At 48.3% G+C, this 19,169-nt stretch overlaps 4 protein-coding genes across 4 annotated transcripts; 2 read left to right on the forward strand and 2 right to left on the reverse strand.

The window, feature by feature from the left end:
* Positions 1-369: 369 nt before the first annotated feature.
* Positions 370-1,389, forward strand: LOC123159725 (uncharacterized). Its single transcript, XM_044577537.1, has one exon. The coding sequence runs from the start codon at positions 559-561 to the stop codon at positions 1,150-1,152; it is 594 nt and encodes a 197-aa protein (XP_044433472.1). The 5' UTR covers positions 370-558; the 3' UTR covers positions 1,153-1,389.
* Positions 1,390-6,124: 4,735 nt separating this feature from the next.
* LOC123159366 (pre-mRNA-splicing factor SLU7) lies at positions 6,125-10,176 on the reverse strand. Its single transcript, XM_044577196.1, has 9 exons — positions 9,977-10,176; positions 9,563-9,726; positions 9,218-9,330; positions 8,627-9,037; positions 8,372-8,507; positions 7,960-8,259; positions 7,122-7,338; positions 6,659-6,762; positions 6,125-6,573 (listed from the first exon to the last, which is right to left on the reverse strand). The coding sequence occupies exons 1-9, from the start codon at positions 9,990-9,992 to the stop codon at positions 6,427-6,429; spliced, it is 1,608 nt and encodes a 535-aa protein (XP_044433131.1). The 5' UTR covers positions 9,993-10,176; the 3' UTR covers positions 6,125-6,426.
* Positions 10,177-10,248: 72 nt separating this feature from the next.
* LOC123159367 (uncharacterized) lies at positions 10,249-13,869 on the forward strand. The gene is made up of 10 exons (XM_044577197.1): positions 10,249-10,542; positions 10,639-10,735; positions 10,828-10,932; positions 11,027-11,104; positions 11,449-11,504; positions 11,906-11,963; positions 12,566-12,691; positions 12,826-12,921; positions 13,054-13,125; positions 13,462-13,869. The coding sequence occupies exons 1-10, from the start codon at positions 10,412-10,414 to the stop codon at positions 13,522-13,524; spliced, it is 882 nt and encodes a 293-aa protein (XP_044433132.1). The 5' UTR covers positions 10,249-10,411; the 3' UTR covers positions 13,525-13,869.
* A 1,047-nt stretch (positions 13,870-14,916) lies between these two features.
* On the reverse strand, positions 14,917-17,574 carry LOC123159368 (uncharacterized membrane protein YuiD). The gene is made up of 5 exons (XM_044577198.1): positions 17,256-17,574; positions 17,001-17,157; positions 16,200-16,250; positions 15,485-15,577; positions 14,917-15,268 (listed from the first exon to the last, which is right to left on the reverse strand). Exons 1-5 carry the CDS (start codon positions 17,396-17,398, stop codon positions 15,191-15,193), a joined length of 522 nt encoding a protein of 173 aa, XP_044433133.1. The 5' UTR covers positions 17,399-17,574; the 3' UTR covers positions 14,917-15,190.
* Between the last annotated feature and the right edge of the window lie 1,595 nt (positions 17,575-19,169).

A 19,169-nucleotide genomic window follows, 5' to 3' on the forward strand; every position in this document is an offset into this window, starting at 1 on the left:
GTCTCGTTGATAAGAAGATACGCGTTGTGAACGGCTAGCAATGCACCATCGATTTAGACATTTCCAAATCTTTGCCGACCCCGGTGTGGACGGACTCTGACAAATCAATCGTTCAACAATACATAAATTTTAAAAATAATAACAACATGTATTTATGAATATAGAAACGACAATGACATAATGGCATCGCAACCCCGTCCTCTAAGGAAAAAAGGAGAATCAGTGAGGACGCAAGCAAGCGAAGCAAAGCGAGGCCATGCCATGCCAAGTTGCATGCCAACCCCCAGAGCCAAACCCAACAAAAGCGAGCGAAAGGTGGTGGAGTCAACCACATAGCGTGAGTCTTACCCGCCCCAACCGCCGAAAGCTATCCGACGCGGCCTTTACCCTCACGCCAGCCACACCCAGCCCACGCTACAAAGAGCCGATCATACCTTCCCAGGCCGTCCCCTGCACACACACACACACACACAATCTAGTCTCCTGATCTCGTCGTCTCTCAATCCCGTAGATCACTTCCACAGTAGTTAGCCAGCTAGCCAGCTGCCCGGATTAGCCATGTCCTGCTTCGCAGTGCCCGTGCGCACCTCCTCGTCGTCGTCGAGGATAAGCGGCAGCAGGCAGCCGTGGCGGTGGTGGCGCAAGTGCGCGGGCCTCGCCGCCGCCGCGCACACCAAGCTCCGCCGCACCGTCTTACGCGTCCGGTGGTCGGCCACGGGGCGGCTGGGCGGCCACCGTCGGCGCGCGCCGGCGCCGCCCCTGCTGTCCGTGCAGCGCGGGGACCACATGAGCTTCGCGCCGGTCTACGTCGACGAGCTCTACAGCCAGCCCAAGGGCCTTAGCGTCGTGCACGAGGAGCAGCAACCGCAGCCCAGCACCAGCAAACTCGCACGGCCAGCCGGCGGTGTGAACAAGGCACGCGTGCACGGCGTCGCCGCTGCTACCGGTGGCAGCAAAGCACGTGCGGCGACTGCGGCCGCCAAGAGCCTCGGCGTGAGGGGCTTCTTGCTGAGCCCGGGCAGAGGAGGCGTTGGGATGGGGGAGGTGGACGTGAGGGCGGAGATGTTCATCAGGAAGTTCAGGGAGGAGATGAGGCTGCAGAGTCAGAGGTCGGCCGAGGAACTCCAGGCCATGCTTGCAAGAGGCCTATGACCTCCATCATACTAGTAATAATAACTCATCTTCTCATGGATGTATAGTTAATTAGCCATGAGGATGCGTAGATTAGCTATAGCTTTGCTTTGGTTTGCGGCTTGGATGAATGTTTCGATTGGGAGCTTGGTTTTCCTCTTGTATATAGGATTGTAGTATCCGTTGATCGCATGGAAGTACATGTATTGTTGGGTATTCATTACATGATGAAAAGTTGACAACAAAAAGTTTGTATAAGAGCATCTACAGCCACATATAGTAAATCCGGCCCCTCGAACGCCCGCGGACGCGCCCGGACATGTCCGTGGGCAGTGACTGGGCACACCTTAAATTTGTCGTCCTGCATCCGCGTATCTCATATCGGGCGTCTTATATCCATACTACCCATGCACACGTTGATCTATCCTACATGATCAGACGATGGACAACAAAATTGAGCTGCAAAGAACACAAGATCGACTGCAAACGGACATAAACATACTTCATCACGTCCAAAAGATCACAGTTCATCCACGGACAAGTTCATAAACTTCTACAACTAAAACGATATAAACATTGAGGAGGAGGGGGGCCAGAATCACCACTTCCTCGTCGGGCCTTTGCCCGTCCGGTCGCCGGCGCAGCCTTAGGCGTCCGAGACTGGTGGAGGGTCTTGGTCGTCGGACGACGAGGTGCCGATGTCGCCGCTGTCGGATTTGGAGTTGGAAAGGACAACGAGCTCCTTCATCCGACGGACCGCCCTGTCCTGCTCCCGCTTCAGCCTTGCCACACGTGCCTCCTCCACCGTTGCCTCATTCGCCTCGCGCTCCGGCTGCTCAATGGCTAGCCAGAGCGCCTTGGCGTTCTTCCGTCGGAGGCAAGCGTCCGTCTTCGACGCTGTGAGGGAGCGGTGGTACACCCAGGCGAGGAGACGCGCGTCCTTGTCGACGTCCGGCTTCGTCCCACGGCGGCGGCGCGCGGACTGCTCCGCCGCCTCCCTCTCCCGTACACGTTGCCTCTCGCGGCGCGCGCCTCCGACTCCGGAGTGCGCCTGCGAGCCGGAGGCGCGAGCACAAGCACCCAAAGGTGGTCGCATGCAGGAACGAACGACGGGGGAAGGAGACGATGCGGGGTCGGCGCAGACTACACTGACCAGGCGTCGCTGTGCGCGGGCCGGGAAGGTCCAGCTCCGGCGTCCACGCTGCGCCGGTGCGGCGACGCTCCAGATCCGAAGTTGCCACCGGTCTCGACCTTGGACCACTCCAGTGCAATGCGGAGGGCCATCTCCTCCTCGTGGTCGAGCTCCAAGCCAGAGTCGCTGCCGTTGCTGCTCATGGTGGTGGATGGGATCGGAACCGGAGAGGGAGAGAGTGAGTTAGGGTTTGAGCTCGCCGTCCAGATTGGGGTTTTTTGTGGGGTCCGTGGTAGGCCGGACTTGTCAAGCGGACGCGCCCGGGCATGCCCGGGCCGCCCCATATCTTTCCTATATTGGGCTGGATATGAGGGGTGCCGGTCAGCCCAGGCGTTTGAGACCCGTTTGAGAGGTCCGATTGGGTCAAATTTTTGTAACCGGGCAGTGACCAGATGGCCTGCCCGGGCATTTAAGACGGGTATGAGAGACCCGGCTGTAGATGCTCTAACTTCATATATCTGAGCATCACCATGTATTCATCGTACTTGTGTTTGCAACATGGCCAGTGATAGGCGACGGTCACCAAGCAGCCGCCCAATACAACTGTAGGCAGCCGTCGGATCTACCACCTGCGTCATCTTGTTCCTCCCTCCTCAATTCTTCCTTCCTTTCCAACGTGTCGGCGCACCAGAGCCGCACCAACAGCGCACACGTGAGAAAAACCCATGACGACCCCCCAACGTCGATGACCTTGCCAGCTCGCCGCCGCTCGCCATCCTCGCTCCCGAACAACCGCAGTTCGAGGAGCCCCCCATGGTTGCAACAAAAATCCCGACGCCTGTGGATGCTTCCCCGGTTGCCCGTTGCAGCGAAAAAAATCATGCGTCGTCATCGCCGGCCACACTCGCTATCGCCTTGTTGCAGCAAAAGAAGTCGCGGCCACACTTCATTGTCACTGGTTGTAGCAAATTTGAGTGCCGGTTGTAGCTTTCCTGCTGCCGGTTGCAGCCATACTTCATTATTGTTGGTTGTAGCATATCAGGGCACCGGTTGTAGCTTTCCTGCCACTGGTTGTAGCAAATCGCAGCACCGTCGCCCTAAATGCCATACTTTAAACATCTCTTGTTGTAGCAAAATCTGGCGCCGATGGTAGCTTCCCTCATTGCCCATTACAGCAAAACGTGGCACTGTCATCGCCAGCCATGCTCGATGTCGCCTAGTTGCAGCAAAACTGGGTGCGGTGGTAGCTTCCCCGGTACCGGTTGCGGCAAAAATGCAACACCATCGCCGCCGCCACAAAACACCGCCGCCCCTTGCAAAAACGGGCACCGACGGAGGAGTTGGGTGTGCGCCATGACCGTGACCAGAGGAGCCTGAGAGGAAAGTGGCGAGAAGAGAAATGGTGCCCCGAGCAGCGGGAGACGATGGAGCGGCGGGGAACGACAAGAGCTGTTGGGTGGTTACAATAGAAGGACATGGAGGCACATAGTAAGAAGCGAGGAACGAGCGGGGAGCTCGTGGCTTAGCACGATGCGGGGAATGGCGGGGGAAGCTCGCGACGTTGAGGTGGAAAAGGGGAGGTGGGAGATGAGAGATGAGCACAAGAAGGTGGGAGGATAAGGTTAGACAGGGCGGTTACATGGGCCAACGAGAGGGGAGGATGGGCCACTCTGCGCTCGCGCTAGACACGTGACGAGGTGTGTGACTGGCCGGGCCGGCCGGCTCCAAACGTTTCCCTTGCAAGCCCTTCAAAGTGGATCTGTAAATCTCCCGCAACCGTCTGGATCGCGCTGTCCGGACCGTGGAAGCCATCCAACGCCGACAGGTTCAAGGGGCAGTCTGGACGTGATTTCTCCCGCAAATCGGAGACAAAAATGGTGGTGGTGGGGGGGAGGGGGGTTGTGGGAGTTCGGACCGATCTCAATCCCGCTTCTGATCACCCTGGCCCATCAAAAAACCCTCCCTCCTCCCGCGCGCGCTCCCGCCCGGCGCCAGCTGCCCGCATTCATGCCGTTGTAGAGTGCGCTGCTCAACATTGAAGACGACTCAGGGCAGACGCGACCTCTCACTGCCTCCGCCATTGAAGCGGCGCGCCGGGCGAGGGCGTTGCCCGCAACGCGTCTCCGGTGTCCGGGCATGTTCAATGCCGGAGACTCGTACGAGACGGAACGAATATCTACCACGCCTGTTCAATGTCGTTGTCCATCCGTCTGCCGCCATTAAGCAGGCTCGCCAGTCGAGAAATCCACTCCGGCGCCGTGCATTAACGCACCCGGACACCGCCTTACCAGAATCCGCTATATAAAGGCGGCCACACCCAGCTAACGCCACACCACAACACCAGCCCCTCCACATCCTCCCTTCATTGCATCCGCCATGACCACCAGCGGGAAAACACTGTGGGACAGTCTGTTGCCGAAGATGAAGCACGCGGGGGCCACCCTTGTCGTCGTCTAGCATAGCCGCCGTGCCAGACGGATTGAGGCCGGCTTGTCGGCCAGCTCGCCCGAGGTCTCCGACGACGAGGACGACACCAAGATGGAGACGGGCTCCGACGACTCCGCCCCGGCTCCCGCGCCTCTTGTGCACGCCGGCTTCACCATGGAGCAGGCGAGGGCGCACTTCAACGCCTCCATGGTGGAGGTGCAGCCTGCGCCGGCGCCTCTATCGGTGTTCCATCAGGCACAGGAGGAACAGATGTACAACATGTTCCTCCTGGAACAACACCGGCTAGCGGAGGGCCGAATGTATGGCGAGCGTGCGAGCAAGGAGGCCATGGCCACGGCGAACCCAACTTCGTGGCGGAGCAGTGTGCCATCTACGATGTCGTCTGCGCTCAAGCCGCCGCTTGCCAGGAAGCGATCGCCGCGGAGGCACAGCTGCAGGCGGTCGCGGACGAGAACAACGGCAGTGTGCCTCCTAGGCACCGCCGACGAACCATCGGCCGGCCCGGTGAGACGAAGACAACGCCAGCGCCATCATTTCCATTGTGGACCTCACGTCCACTAGCGATGGACAGGCCGCGGACTCCTCCGAGGATGTGTAGGCCACGGGAGGCGGCAGTGCCTTGTGTCCCATGTGGGTCGGCCCGTCTCCCGTGTTCTACTCTTCCTCGCCGTAGACCGCACCTTCACTTAATCGGTCTTATCCCCGATGCTCATGGAGAAGGTGGATGGAGGACGACACGGGCTTGGACGCTGGGCACAGCCGCCGTAGGATAAAGGCGGGTCTTTTTCTTTTGTTCTAAATGTAATTAAATCCATCATGTTTGTATGAAATCCGTCATGTTTGTACAAAATCCATCCGTATTTGCATGAATTTCATCCAGTTTGTTAAAAAGAAGTTTGAAATGTATGCTTGGATGCCGTGCTCTGGCATCTATGTCCGTGGACTAAGAGTGTGTTGGTTTGTGTCCAGGCTCGAAGCTGCCTGGCCTGAAGCCTGGGCATTGTTTGGTTTGTGTCCTGGTGACAAGAAGACTAGCCTGGCCTGGGCCATCCCGAGAAGTGATTAGCCTGGTGAAAAGGTGCTAGGCTTGCTTAGCCTGACCCGGGCAACCAGAATGGGACGCCTGGGATTGCTAATTGCAACTGCCTTGGCCAAATAAAGAAATCAGCCACTCGAGACTAGTACCTCATTATTGCTTAATATTTTATCCTGGCCACATCCTAGAACCAAACAGCATCCTCCCAGGCGTGCCTGGCCAGGACAAAAACCAATTGATTCCCAGGCTACGATTTTTGTCAGGCATAGTGCCCAGGGGACCAACCAAACTAGCCCTAATCCCATGCCAGGTTGCCACCGATCATTTCTTCCACAGAAAAGAAAGCATGCGACTAATGGGTCACAGAGCTAGCAGCCTAGCAACAAGAACTTATTACTCATCAATTAATTGGGCGTACGCCGTGGTTACCAGGATGTTACAAAGAACATATGAGAACAAACTTCGTTCTGCTTTTGGACATCACGCGATCATATCTGTAATTCACAACATCAGTAACTCACGAACCGGCATGCCATCCCATCCCGTCTTCCTAGAGATGGCCGAGAATACAGACACAACAATCCAGCGAAGAATGGACAGACAGCAGCAGTACTTCAGGCGTGGCCAGCTTACACATGCATTAGATAACAGCTGCCACGCAACCAGCGGACATGAACTCCTAATTGAGAAAATCTTTCATAGGATCGTCATGGCGGACTCTCGTCATACGGTAGGCCTCCATGTCTTCGGCGGTGACCTCGTCGTTCCACTTCACATTGTACTTCCTCTTTCTTTCGTCCATCTCTTCCTTCTTCCTCTTTGCCTCCTATATCATACAAAAAGAAATAACTTCAGCACCAGTAACAATGAATCAACAAAGAAGATGCAAAGGTTGAATAAGAGATGCTAACCTTCTTTAAGGATTCCTCAAGCAACTTCTGGTCCAGAACAAGATCCTGAGGAATATCTGTTCCCCAAGTGGCTAGTTTCTTTTCTTCTTGTCGTACAGGTTCCTCTGCACCACGTAATTCAAGTTAACTTGAGTTGTTCATGATCATGGTAGAGTAACACCTAGGTTGATTTACCAGTATAATAAACTAAGCTAACATGAATAAACTGAAATCTGGGAATACTTTCTTAACTAGACAAGTTTCAGATAAATAGGAGAAGCACCTTCTTGTCTCACAAAACAGATCGCCGTGCAGTTGACTATAGCATGACCTAATATTTAATACAATTTGGTGCTTTTTTCAACAGCAATGGTTTTATCCTCTATGCTAAAGATATGATTTCACGAGAAAAAAAATCACTTTACGGTGCAACATTATCTAGGCATGCACAAATATAAGCCAAAATAATTGCTCAACAACACACCTTCGGCGGCCTCCTTGCGGGCCATATTTTCCCTCATCAAATCAGCTGATGCTTCAGCAGCCTCGATTCCAGCAAGGCCTGTGCAGTAACTATTTTTAATAGTCTGCTTGCAGCACTTATAGCCCCATTGATGATCTTTCCACCATGAACCCCACACTGTTGTGTGGTTATTAATTAGGACATCCTCTTCATATTTGCTCTTAGGAAGAGCTACATCCTGTAGAATAAATTTTTTATATACATTAGACCTCGAGACTGAGAAAGAGTGTTAACAGTTGAACTAGAATGATAGCATCCAATCTTAACTGTGGAAACAAAATAGCTGGCATCAAGTAAAATAAAATTCAGTTCTAAATTTATTTTAAATGATAAAACAATAGCCAATACTATAGGGTAATCACAACTAACATGAGAGCCCTATAAAACTACATTCCAAGTTAATTGGTCAACAATTACAGTATTCATCTTATTTTGAGAAGTTCAGGAGACACATGGTTATTTTTGGTATCCAATGACACCCATCGCTTACGACTGCATATAACAAACCTCAAGATTATCATCATCTTTTCATGCAACCCGCTGCAGTTAGCTGGTCTTGTCAGGTCTAGGATTGTAACAGTGAATATAAAATCATCTATAGTGAAACCATAGGGTGCTGCAATATATGGTGTGGGGTTAAGAAAACAGTCACACAGAAGATTGTTCACACCATATAATTGATGCGAATCTTCAAAACATTATAATCAAAACCAACCTCAGATCATAGCAACAGAAGAACAGCAAATGATTATAAAGGTATATAATTATTAATAGGCAGCACTCCGTATTATGTACCAACCTGTCCTTTGATTATGCGACCAGTCCGGTCATACTCAATCTCTTTCTCACTTTGCCCAAGAAGAAGCTCACGAGGGATTGGTTCGTCAGATGCAGCATTCCCATACTTCTCCATAATTTTGTCCTTGCTTTCAGATTTCAACTTCTCCTTCTTGATCTTGAAACTCTTGTACAGTAGTTCAGCTTGAGATGGTGCTGCTTGCATATGGAAATCCTGCCCCTTGTCAAAAGCCTCCCATGCATGGACATTGAGTTGCTTGAACTCCAGAGCTTGTCCACTGAGTCTATTTTGGTTATCACCCTGCATCATAATAATATATCAGAATACTGAAGCTGATAGCATAGCCAGGAGGAGATTTGGCAGAACTTTGAACAGTGTAAGGAATTTAACTTGTATGTTCTCTATCACTTACAACATAGAATTTATCATTGGGGTCTGCATCTGGCAAAGGATCCTCACGCATGGAGCGGGTTTTTGGATCATAATATGCAGAGTTCACATCAAGATTCAGAAGATACTTTGCAGTGTCTTCTCTGATACGCAAATTCCTGTGAAGATCAATAATAAACATATGCATTAGAACCGATCCTCATACATCTCAGGTTCACATGATCTAGTATAATCTAGAATTTTAAAGGGACAACATTTGTATTCAACAAGGACATACCTCACAGTTCCAGTGCTTCCACCGCCTGTTGTGCGCACACGCTTCTCTACCTTGGCAAAATCCATTTGAGCGCTCTCATCAACTTTAGCCTCATCTATCTTCAGGCCATCTTCTTCATCCTCTTCACTGCCCACATTCTCACCATCCTGTTCGCCGTCCTTCTCCTCGAGCTTCTTGAGCTGTTGTTCTTTCAGGAACTTTTTCCTGGCCTCTTCTCTAGCTTCATAATCTTGGATAACACGAGTGTAGGTTGATGTGTCATAACCATTCCAACGGTCACGCTTGCCATCATAATCAAGCTCAAACGACTCAACTTTCTCATCCGGTGCTATATTCATATTAGTATATTTAGCTCCAACATTCCGAGGTCGATCCATGCATTCCTTCTTATTGTGAGTCATGGCTCCACAGCTGAAATATCAAGAGACATTATCTGTAAGAAATGCTTGACTACAGAGTCTAAAGAACACCCATGCTAAGTAGAATGTCTTTGGACTTCATTACGAAGTCATGGTAAGGACTAACAAGAAAATCCACATAACAATGGGCATCAATGCTGGACGAAAACTAGCAGATGAACACCACACTTACTTTTCGCAAGCACCTTTTCTGTATTTGTTGGCCTGGAAAAGCCTGGCACCCCTATCGTACCATGCTTTTGTGTAATTCGGATCCGACTTCCATTTCCGCTGATGCTTCAAACTCTGAAACCCATCCACCCAGCAAATAGTCAGGGATCCACTAACCAAATCATCCCCCGCCATAAAAACTACTCCCTCCGTTCCTAAATATAAGTCTTTTTAGAGATTTCACTATGGAGTACATACGAATGTATATAGACATATTATAGAGTATAGATTCATTCATTTTTCTCAGACTTATAGAGTATTTAGGAACAGACGGAGTAGAACTTTAATAGGACATGCAACAACTTACCGGCTTCTCAGCGTTGAGATACCATGGGGCCGAGGACATATACTGCGGGATGTGAGGGTTAATTTCGTTTCCATCCTCGTCGACTTCGGCAGGGGCCAGCCCCGCCTTACGCGCCTCCTCAAGCTCGAGCTGCTTCCGGTGGTCCTCACGAGACTTGAACGATACTGACATCAACGCAAAAATCACAGCAATAAGATAACTGTCGACGGAAATTCGACACACCGGTCAACAAATTAGGCAACGAAAACCCCGCGCGGCCCCCTACGAAACCATAATTCCCTTCGAATCGAAATCAATTCTGCCGTGGAATATGTCCCCGGATCTAAAATCGGATAGAGTCCGCGCGGCTGACGATGCGAAATCCGATCCGGCGAGAGCCGATCTAGGGTTAGGGTAAGGAGACGATCGACTCACCTGAAGCGGTCGCCATGGCGCCTGCCTCTCCTAGTCTCGCCGGCGCGACGCGGCGCGACGACGAACGGCGGCGCGATAACGAGAGACGAGGAGAGAGGGGAACGCACCCAAACGAATTTGGAGGATTTTTTTTTTCCTTTTCTTCGCAGTGCCAGTTTATTACGTGGCGGCTAACCCACAACAATGTGGGTCAGACTCGGAAGCCGGCAATCCACGGTTACCGCCATAGTGAGAAACGTGGACCGTCAAAGCCCAGTAATCCATCCCGGCTCGTTTGGGGCCAGGGAAGAGCCCACAAAGGCCCAACTGCGGCGCCCCAACCCCACCTTCCGCAACGACCCACACAGATAGGACTCGCCGGCTGCTTCGCCGTCCCCTCGCCGTCGCGTCGCGCACAGGCTCTGAAACCCTACGCACCAAAACCAGCCACTCCCAATGGCGGCCGCGACGGCGACCGCTGCCGCACCGGCCGTGTTCGCCCCGGCGCTCGTCTCTCCCCTATCGCGCCGCGCCTTCTTCCCGCTCCCCCGTCGCGCCGGTCAGCCCGCCATCCCTCGGTCGCTGCGGTAATCCCGTACCACCTCGCCCTTTTTCTCTGTATTTTATTGAGGATTTTACGGGTGGACGCGATAAATCTTTTTAATTCTTGCCGGGAACTGAAGACTCTTGGCGTCGGCGCCCCCGAGGAGATGCGGGGTGGCCGTGAATGCGGCGGCGGCAGGGGCCGCTGACTTCAACGACGATGAGAGCTCTTATGAGGTAGACGCTGAAATGGGCTACATGACAAGATTTCTATCTAATATTGTGCACTTGCTGAACCTGTGTTCTGATTTTGTGCTGTTTGGGGTTAGATTCTGGGCATTACCCCACTCGATAGCTTCGACAACATGAAGCTAGCATACAAGAGGAAGCGCAAGGAAGCGGAGGAGACAGGAGATGAGGACTTCTTGGCCAAGGTTATGCAGTGTTTTGAAGATTTGAGTGATTTTGGCTTGCACGCCTTATTAGTTTTGTTGTGGTGCACTAATGGTGGAGCTATTGGGATTTCAGCTGGAGAAAGCGTATGACACTGTGATGATGCAGCAGCTGCAGTATAGGAAGAAGGGGGTCACATATGGATCGGTTGAGGTAGGCTGTTATGGCGTGCATGGATCCTGATTTTTCATAATTGGGACACTAACAAGTTACAAGATACGCACTGCATTAGTTACCATATGTAGATGTTTATATATCCTATTTGTAGAAGGATAAAATGGAGTAATTAAGCATATCCTATAGAAGGCATTGTTGGTCAAAAGGTACGGTGCGGTTATACCTTATGAAGATAAGACTATAACTGCATTATAAATATCCTAGGAAATGTACAGATGGATAGACTTGTAGGTTGAAACCATCTAAGTCCTTTCCTCCTAATGTTCTCCACTTAATATGATCTTCTTCATTACTTGTCTCACTTACTTTCTGAATGTCAGGTATCAAAGGATATCAAGTATGCTGACAATCAACCAATAGTTCCTTGGGGACCTAGGTACATTTAACTCAAGTTCAATATAAGGAATTTCTATTTCCTTGTTCCGTCGACATTATTTTTTCTTGGTTCACTTGATTTTTGTGATTCACGTTATGAAAATGGCAAATTCATTCCCTTTATTACCCATGAGTGTCGTCATGAAAATGTTGCTGGACAATTTTAACTTAGCAAGTCAGCATGATAAGCAGGTCTATCCCCCAAGCGTGCATTGCCCTGTTTAGTTCAGCCATCTCCATGTTTATGCGTTTAATTTGGTACCAAGGACCAATACTCTTATTCTATATGGGCAGCATGACTTTTTTGTTGACAAGGACATGTGCACCAAGCACTTGTAATTTGAACTAAACAGCAGCATGCATGTGAAGTTAATACTATTGATAAGTTTATGCATCTTGCAGACCCTCCAAATCAGCAGTAAAGGATGTGCGCATAAATATGGCAATATCAGCAGCAATTGTATGATCTTAACACATTCCTAGCTATTGCTGATCTATTCACTGTTATGTTTTTATGCTTTTCAGAGTCTACTTTCTGGTTATTGTGACTATCACGTCCATATGATTATTCTCATAACAAATTCGATTGATTTGAAGTTACCAACTCTAAAATATACTTAGGATAAGTTGTAATGCTTGAGCGTGCATTTGAAATTTCTGCATGCATTTTAATTTATTGTTGTTATCAGTTAAGAAGTTACACCATCCTCCTAGTTAAAAGTCGATGCCGTATTAGCCTAAAAGTCTGGTGTTCAATACTTCTCATTTTGTGTTCTTTGGGTAATGTTTCCATTAAAATGCCCTTATTAAGTATTGAATGCCAGGAATTACCTCTCTGAATCTCTTCAACAAAGTCTTTGTCTAAATGCTCGTATGTCTCCCTCGCCAATTTGTTAAGGCCTAACATATCAAAAACTAAGGTGTTGATATTTTCCTCATCTTGTGTGCCCAAAGTTCAAATGCATCTATTTGGACAAATGAAATTATGTTTATGGATGTTTATTCCTTGACTAGAAATGCATCTTTATTTTGCAAAAGATGTTTATTTCAGTTATATTGCAGGTTGTTTGCATTGCTATCATCGGTAATGCGGACTGGAAGCCTTTGCAGTTCTTGTGTTTTGCTTTCTTCTACAGAATACTTCAGAAGCTGAGGGTTACTGAGCCACCAATAACTCCAATATATAATGTGAGACCATTTCCTTGTCACTTACTAGCCTATAATTAGCACATTACTGTACAGTGTTGAACCATTGTTGTCTGCGTGGATTTTATATGTATTCAGGAGTTTAACATAATCATGTTTTCTGGTGCTTTCTGCAGGAGTATGGTGAGGTTGAGGGAAGAGGGGTACGAATGGCAAAACGTGTATTCCGCGCTTTGGGTTTGATATTTGGATGTGTATTCGCTGCGTCCCTGGTCAGTGTTGTTATCTTACACAATGCATTGCTGCTAGATTCTTCTTGGGTTTTCCTGCTGCAATGTCATCTACGACCGCTTGTAGTTTCTGTTTGCATTTTGGTTGACTATTCTGTCTGCTATTCTTTTCAGGGTTATACAATAGCTCTTAACTTGGTTGAGTTATCTTGGCAGCAGACTCCCCGTATTGTTTATTACTACCAGGTATAGTTAACATCAGTGTGCACTAGCTTTTTTCATATAAAATGTGAAGTGTGTGTAGATGCATCAGCTATATTGTACTCCCCCCGTCCTAAAATAAGGGTCTCAACCTTAGTAAAACTTTGTACTAAAGTTAACATAAAGTTGAGACACTTATTTTGGGACGGAGGGAATAGAACCATAGTGATCTGTGAGTTGAGCACACTTGTTCATGGAGGGTAGCGTTCCATGTCAACAACGTGCATGCTGGCTAGATTAACTTTTGGTCCTTGGCTGCATCACATCATCTAATGCTCACTTGTGATGTATTAAATTATTGTGTGTAATTATTTGTTTCAGGAGTTGATTGTTACAGCAGCTGCCTCTGTTCTGCTGTGCATCACGGCTTCGTACTACCGATAAAGAGTACTGGAGGAATTATATCCTGGCTTAGAAAACCTTTGGATGTTAGGACGAGGTGGGCAGCTTTTGGTTTGACTCCACTCTTGTGTAGTGGTGTCACATTAGGGAAAAGCCAAGACGCGGACACAAAATTTTCAAATATACGTACTTGTGCCAGCATTTGAGGTAGAGAATTTTGGGTGCATGCTTCTGTTTGAACAATTGTGGAACTCACTGTGCAAAAGGTGATGGCTGGTGAACATATTTTGTGTGCATATTTAGTGGTGTAATGTATGAAATTGAAAACATATCTGATTCTTATCCGTATGAAGACTGATGGGTCCTTTAAGCCATCTGCTTGAGGTTTGTTTTGGTGTTGTCAGCAAACATGGCTTACGTGTACTGTACTCCCCCCTTTCCAAATTAATTCAAGTTCTAGGTTTCTCTAAGTCAAACTTCTTTGACTTTGATCAAGTCTACTGAAGTTCTAGGCCTGTCATAATTGAGTACGTACTTGCTTGTCGCAGCTAGTCTGGTCTAGAAATGTGGCTGCACATCTTTAAATCTGAAGCTGCACAAAATTCGTGCAGTTTGCAACTACTCAGTTAACCACTAGATAAAGAAAGATGAAACAGTCAATGTCCAGCATCGTTTGTGTAGGAGTAACAGTTTTCCAGCGCTCACTAAGAAAAGTTCATTCTTAACCAAGGTGTTTTTCAAGCCCTAGGCGCTGAGCAAGCGTTGTGCCTCTGCTTAGTGCAATGACAGCTTAAGCGACGCCTTTCGTACGGATGTCGTACGGGCAGGACAGGAAAGGGCGCCCAAAAATCAATTTCCAAAGCAAGTAAGACATGTACAAGCCTTTTTTTTTTTGAGGGAAAAGGCATGTACAAGCCTAAAATAGCAAGCATATTGGGGAAGGAGAGACGATGAGGAGCTCAAGATGGGGGAAGGAGAAGAAAGCTGGCAGCGACGAGCTCAGGGAAGAGAAGCCACCAGGCTCCAGCCTAGACGAGGAGGAGCCTGGGAACCGAGAAGAAGGGGAAGGACTAGGGTCGAGGTCGGGGGAGGGGAGCTCAAGATCCAGCCACAGCGCTAGGTCGGGGAAGAAAGCACGATGCGCAAGGTCAGACTTGCTCTCCTTTGTTTCTCTCACCCTCTCCTTTTGACTAATCCTAGCGCGCTCAATTTTTCACTGTTCTTAACTGAAGAAATACATAACCAAAGCGTTTGACACAGTTGCGTTGACACTTGAAATTTTGAACTAACACATTTTCGCCCCTCTCTGGTTTCAACCAAGAGAACTCACACGTGTACCAAACCAAAAAACTTTGAAGTACCAAAGGGTTCCGATTGTCTTGTACTTCTATTCAATTAGAACCAACTGATTCAGAAGAAAAAACAACCAAGAAATAGTTAAATGGTATGCTTTATAGCTACCAAATTTCACATCAACAACATCAGAATATAACAAAATGGTTATTTACCAGTTAGTTACAAAAGAATGGGACAATTTCTCTCTTTCTCGAGAAGCTGAATTGCAGCAAAGTAAATACACCTATACAAAAAAGCATTATCTAGAACAAGCTCGCCTCCTGAAACCATAATCCCAATTTGTATGTATTCTAACACTTGAATGCAAGTAATGCTGACGCTATGGAGACCGTGCATCCACCGGTCAAGAGAATCAACCACTGTTACCAAGCCCAGCCATCATCCCCGTAAATGTGGCTACTGCAAATCCAAGCACCGCGCCAGCAAAAACCTGATAAGATACCTCAGAGTCAATAAATACATATGTGAGACCAAGAATGTTGAATATGTCCCATGGTTTCGTGCACTTTCATCAGGTAAGAAGCAAATATGATGGGATAGGGACTAATCGCTTCATGCACTTGTGTACAAGTAACATGTGTTAGTTCATGAAGAATTAGGCATTCATCTTCCTTAGCATGGTTGATAAGGGAGCAACAGATCAAACCTGAGGAGGCGTGTGTCCTATGAGCTCTCGCAGCGGTCTTGTTTCAGCAAGTGGATGCTCTGATGGTAGCTCGTATACAATTTGATTCAAGACCTAGCAATTTATTTAAAACAAGTTATAACTGAAAGGAGATAGAAGCATCGCCAGAAGAGCAGAAAAATAGTGAATATACTCAACTTAAAATTATGGTGCTTCCCAGGTTATGCATATATATGGACTTAATAATAGCATGGCCTCTTAGGTTCACAAATTTTAACTAAAGGCACTGGTCACCAATGACTTCTGTGGTAAAATGTTACTCCATGAGCTATTTAAGTGGACACAATTTGTTGTTCATCACCTAATTTGTTACTTCAAATAATGTTACTCCTTCTGTGGTAAAATGTTACCTCAAATAGCGAGTATAATTTGTTGTATGAACTATTTAAGTGGACATAAGCAACAAAACAAGCAAGGAAGTACATACGGTACTCACTAATGAGACTACAAAGTGTTACAACATGTCAACAATGCAATAAAGCCTAGATTGTTCTAGGCTTCCAGCTAGATTTGCACTTCTCTAGCTGAATAAGAGACTGTAGTTTTAGCAATGGGCCACCACTTGCCATTCATAAAGTTGTTCGTTGCTACCAGTATTTATCTGACATAATCCTTTGCGTCCATAAATTATTTTACTATTGAGTAGTTACAAATATTTGAAGGTTTCAGATAGTACCTCTGCTTGCCTCCCTGCATGTAGCCTAACACCAAAAGCATCATACATCACCTGCAAATTTGCATTGCCAGAAAGATGGCTTTAGCGAAGATGATGAAAAAAAAAGTAGCGCATATGTAATGCAGAGTGCTGCATTTTCAGAAGATGACATGGAATCATAAGCAACATGGCAAGCTCGTCGGGATACCACTATGCAAGACGTAGGGGAGTTAAAAAAAATACAGCCGTGAGATTAGGCGGAGAGACTATCCGTTTGTATGGTTGTACCTTGTGATGAACTCCTCCACACGATTGATTTTCAGTACTACTTATGCACAATAGGGGTGATTTTCTCATGCTTGCCACTGTCCTACTTTCTACTTGTTTGCTCAGGTTCGCAAACAAAGTCAGACAATATCACCACCATGGCCACACCATGCCCCCAACCACATATATTATCTCCTCTATGTGATCAGAGATTTCAGGTGTTTGTGTTTAAGGCGCTTGCATTTTCTTCTCATGTGTACTGTACTTTCTATTATACTCCCTCCGTCCCATAATATAAGAGCGTTTTTGACACTACACTGGGACGGAGGGAGTAGTAATAACTGAACCAAGATATGCCGTCTTTAGGTTTTCTACTAAAACTTCGGTCTTGACTAAAATTTAGCTACTGAAGTGATCCAAGAAATGAACGAAATGATGTGTAGGTTTACCATATTATTTACTAGAAAAGGATACTACTCGTCAGATCGACGACTCATCATCGAAAGATCCAACATTTCTAACAGCTTGAACAATCAAGAGAGAAACAGGGCTAACCACAGAGGCGAAGATGGCAGCGGTGGCGAAGAGCGAGCTGCTGAACCCTTCCTGTAGGCCGATGGCGACTGCGAGCGCGGTGACGGTGGCCGAGTGCGAAGACGGCATCCCCCCGGACCCCACCAGCTGCTTCGCGTCCCACCGGTTCTCCTTGTACCTACGCACGCGCGCACGGATCCCGTGACGGAGAGCTCAGATCCAGCCGGCGCCGGATGGCAGGGTAGGGCGGGTGAGGCGAGCGAGAGAGAGGCGTACCATGTGGTGAAGACCTTGATGGACTGGGCGATGGCGAAGGCCAGGACGGCGGCGATGAGCGGGCAGTTGCCGAACACGGCCAGGTAGGAGAAGGCGGGCGACGCCGCGGGCGGAGGCTGCGCGGCGGAGGCGGCGTCTCCCATCGCGGCCGGCTGGTTCTAGAAGCTTCCACCCTCCGCCTCTTCCTCCTTGCGAGAAGAGAAGATCCGGGTCGGCTCCGACACGCTCACCCGCCGCGGTGCAGTCGACCCAGTCAGTGCTAGGCGAGGTGCCGGCGATTGGAGATTTTGGAAGCGTCCGAGCTGGCAAAATGGGCCCGGGCAGCTGTTAGGGTTGATGGACAAGTGAAGTCACCATATCATGTGAACACACATGATACCGCATCTCAAAATTCAAAATTGCAAAGTCCATTGGCGCTGGGAACCAGGGGGAAAGACAATTTAGTGGTGCTGGGAATCAAGGGAAGGGTTTGTGACGGCAGAAGAAAGCACCTCAGAGTTGAGAGGGGAGAAGGGGCTAGAAATCGCAAGATCGTTGGGTCGCCCTAAAATGATTTTGTGAAAACTTAAAGGCGGGCAGAACATACTACCTCCGTCTAGGTGAATAAGTCATTCGCGTAGTTCTAGATCATCGATTTGAGGAATTAAATATGTGTTATATGTCATGAAAAGTATATCACTAGATTTCTACATGGATGTAGTTTCTAAATATATATTTTTTATCACATATAATACATATTTAGATAGTTAAATCGTCGATCGAGAACTACGTGAATGACTTATTCACCGAGACGGAGGTAGTATCCCCTAAAGCATATCGCAAATTTAAGAATACTAATCATACATACTCCCTCCGTCCGGATTTATTAGGCCTAAAGACAACTTTTCTTAGACTAAGACTTATAGTAATTTGCGCACATTAACTCTTCCATTTCACTCCCAATGCACTCTCTCACATGCATGCAGCCAATAAAAAAACACGCATGAAGTGTATTAATTTTCCAGCCATGGCACCAACAACAATGACTTTCAACAACCATGGCACCTTTCTAAAACGAGGCCTTGTAAAAAGGGACATGCTTGTGATGCTGAGAGGCCTAATAAACCCGGACGGAGGGAGTAGTTCCCACTACGAAGTTCATCACTACACATCGGAGTTCATACATAGCTAAAAGGGATAATTGTTTCTGTGCCCTTAGTTGGGTCACCCTCGACTGATTTGCCCCTAATTTTGGAAAACACGCGGTCTTGCCCAGTTTTGACCGCTCCCCTTGCGTTTTTGCCCTTCCGGCACGTCTCCGTCCAAACGACGCGTTACTTTGGACACCGCTTGCCCCCGTGCTCACTCGCACTCTCTCATTCCCCACTCTTGCTCTCTCTTTTCCCCTCTGACGGACCCTAAATTGCGGCGCCGAGCGGCGGGCGGCCAGATCCATTGTGCGGGGGGCCAGATCCATTGCAAGGTGATGGGGGAGAGTGAAGAAAGCGTCGGCGGTGGCCGCTGCGGTGGTAGGAATAGCACACCTCCACTGTAGCACGGAGAAGGCTGTTGTGGCGGCACCAACGACGACAAGGGAAGCTCCTGTGGCGGATCTGCACCAACGGCGAGAAGCGGCGGCGGATCTGCACCAACAGCGACAAGCGGGGGCGGATCTGCACGGCAAATCCCCCCAGGGTTAGCAGCAAACCTGATTTTCCCAGTTTTTTCAGATGAGATTTGCTTGTATTTAGGGTTTAGTCTAAAGTTTGTGTGTTTTGTCCCTGGATATTGTTCCCCCATAGGATGGATCCAGCTACATCGTTCTTTCTTTCAGTTCGAATGGAGACCACTGTTCTATTTTCTGCTGGTACAAAAGGAAAAGATTGTGGATTCACTTTTTCTTTAGTTGTGGGCATCACTAGTTCATATGCTAAT

The sequence above is a fragment of the Triticum aestivum genome, chromosome 7B (assembly GCF_018294505.1).
Source record: "Triticum aestivum cultivar Chinese Spring chromosome 7B, IWGSC CS RefSeq v2.1, whole genome shotgun sequence".
NCBI classification, from domain to species: Eukaryota; Viridiplantae; Streptophyta; class Magnoliopsida; order Poales; family Poaceae; genus Triticum; species Triticum aestivum.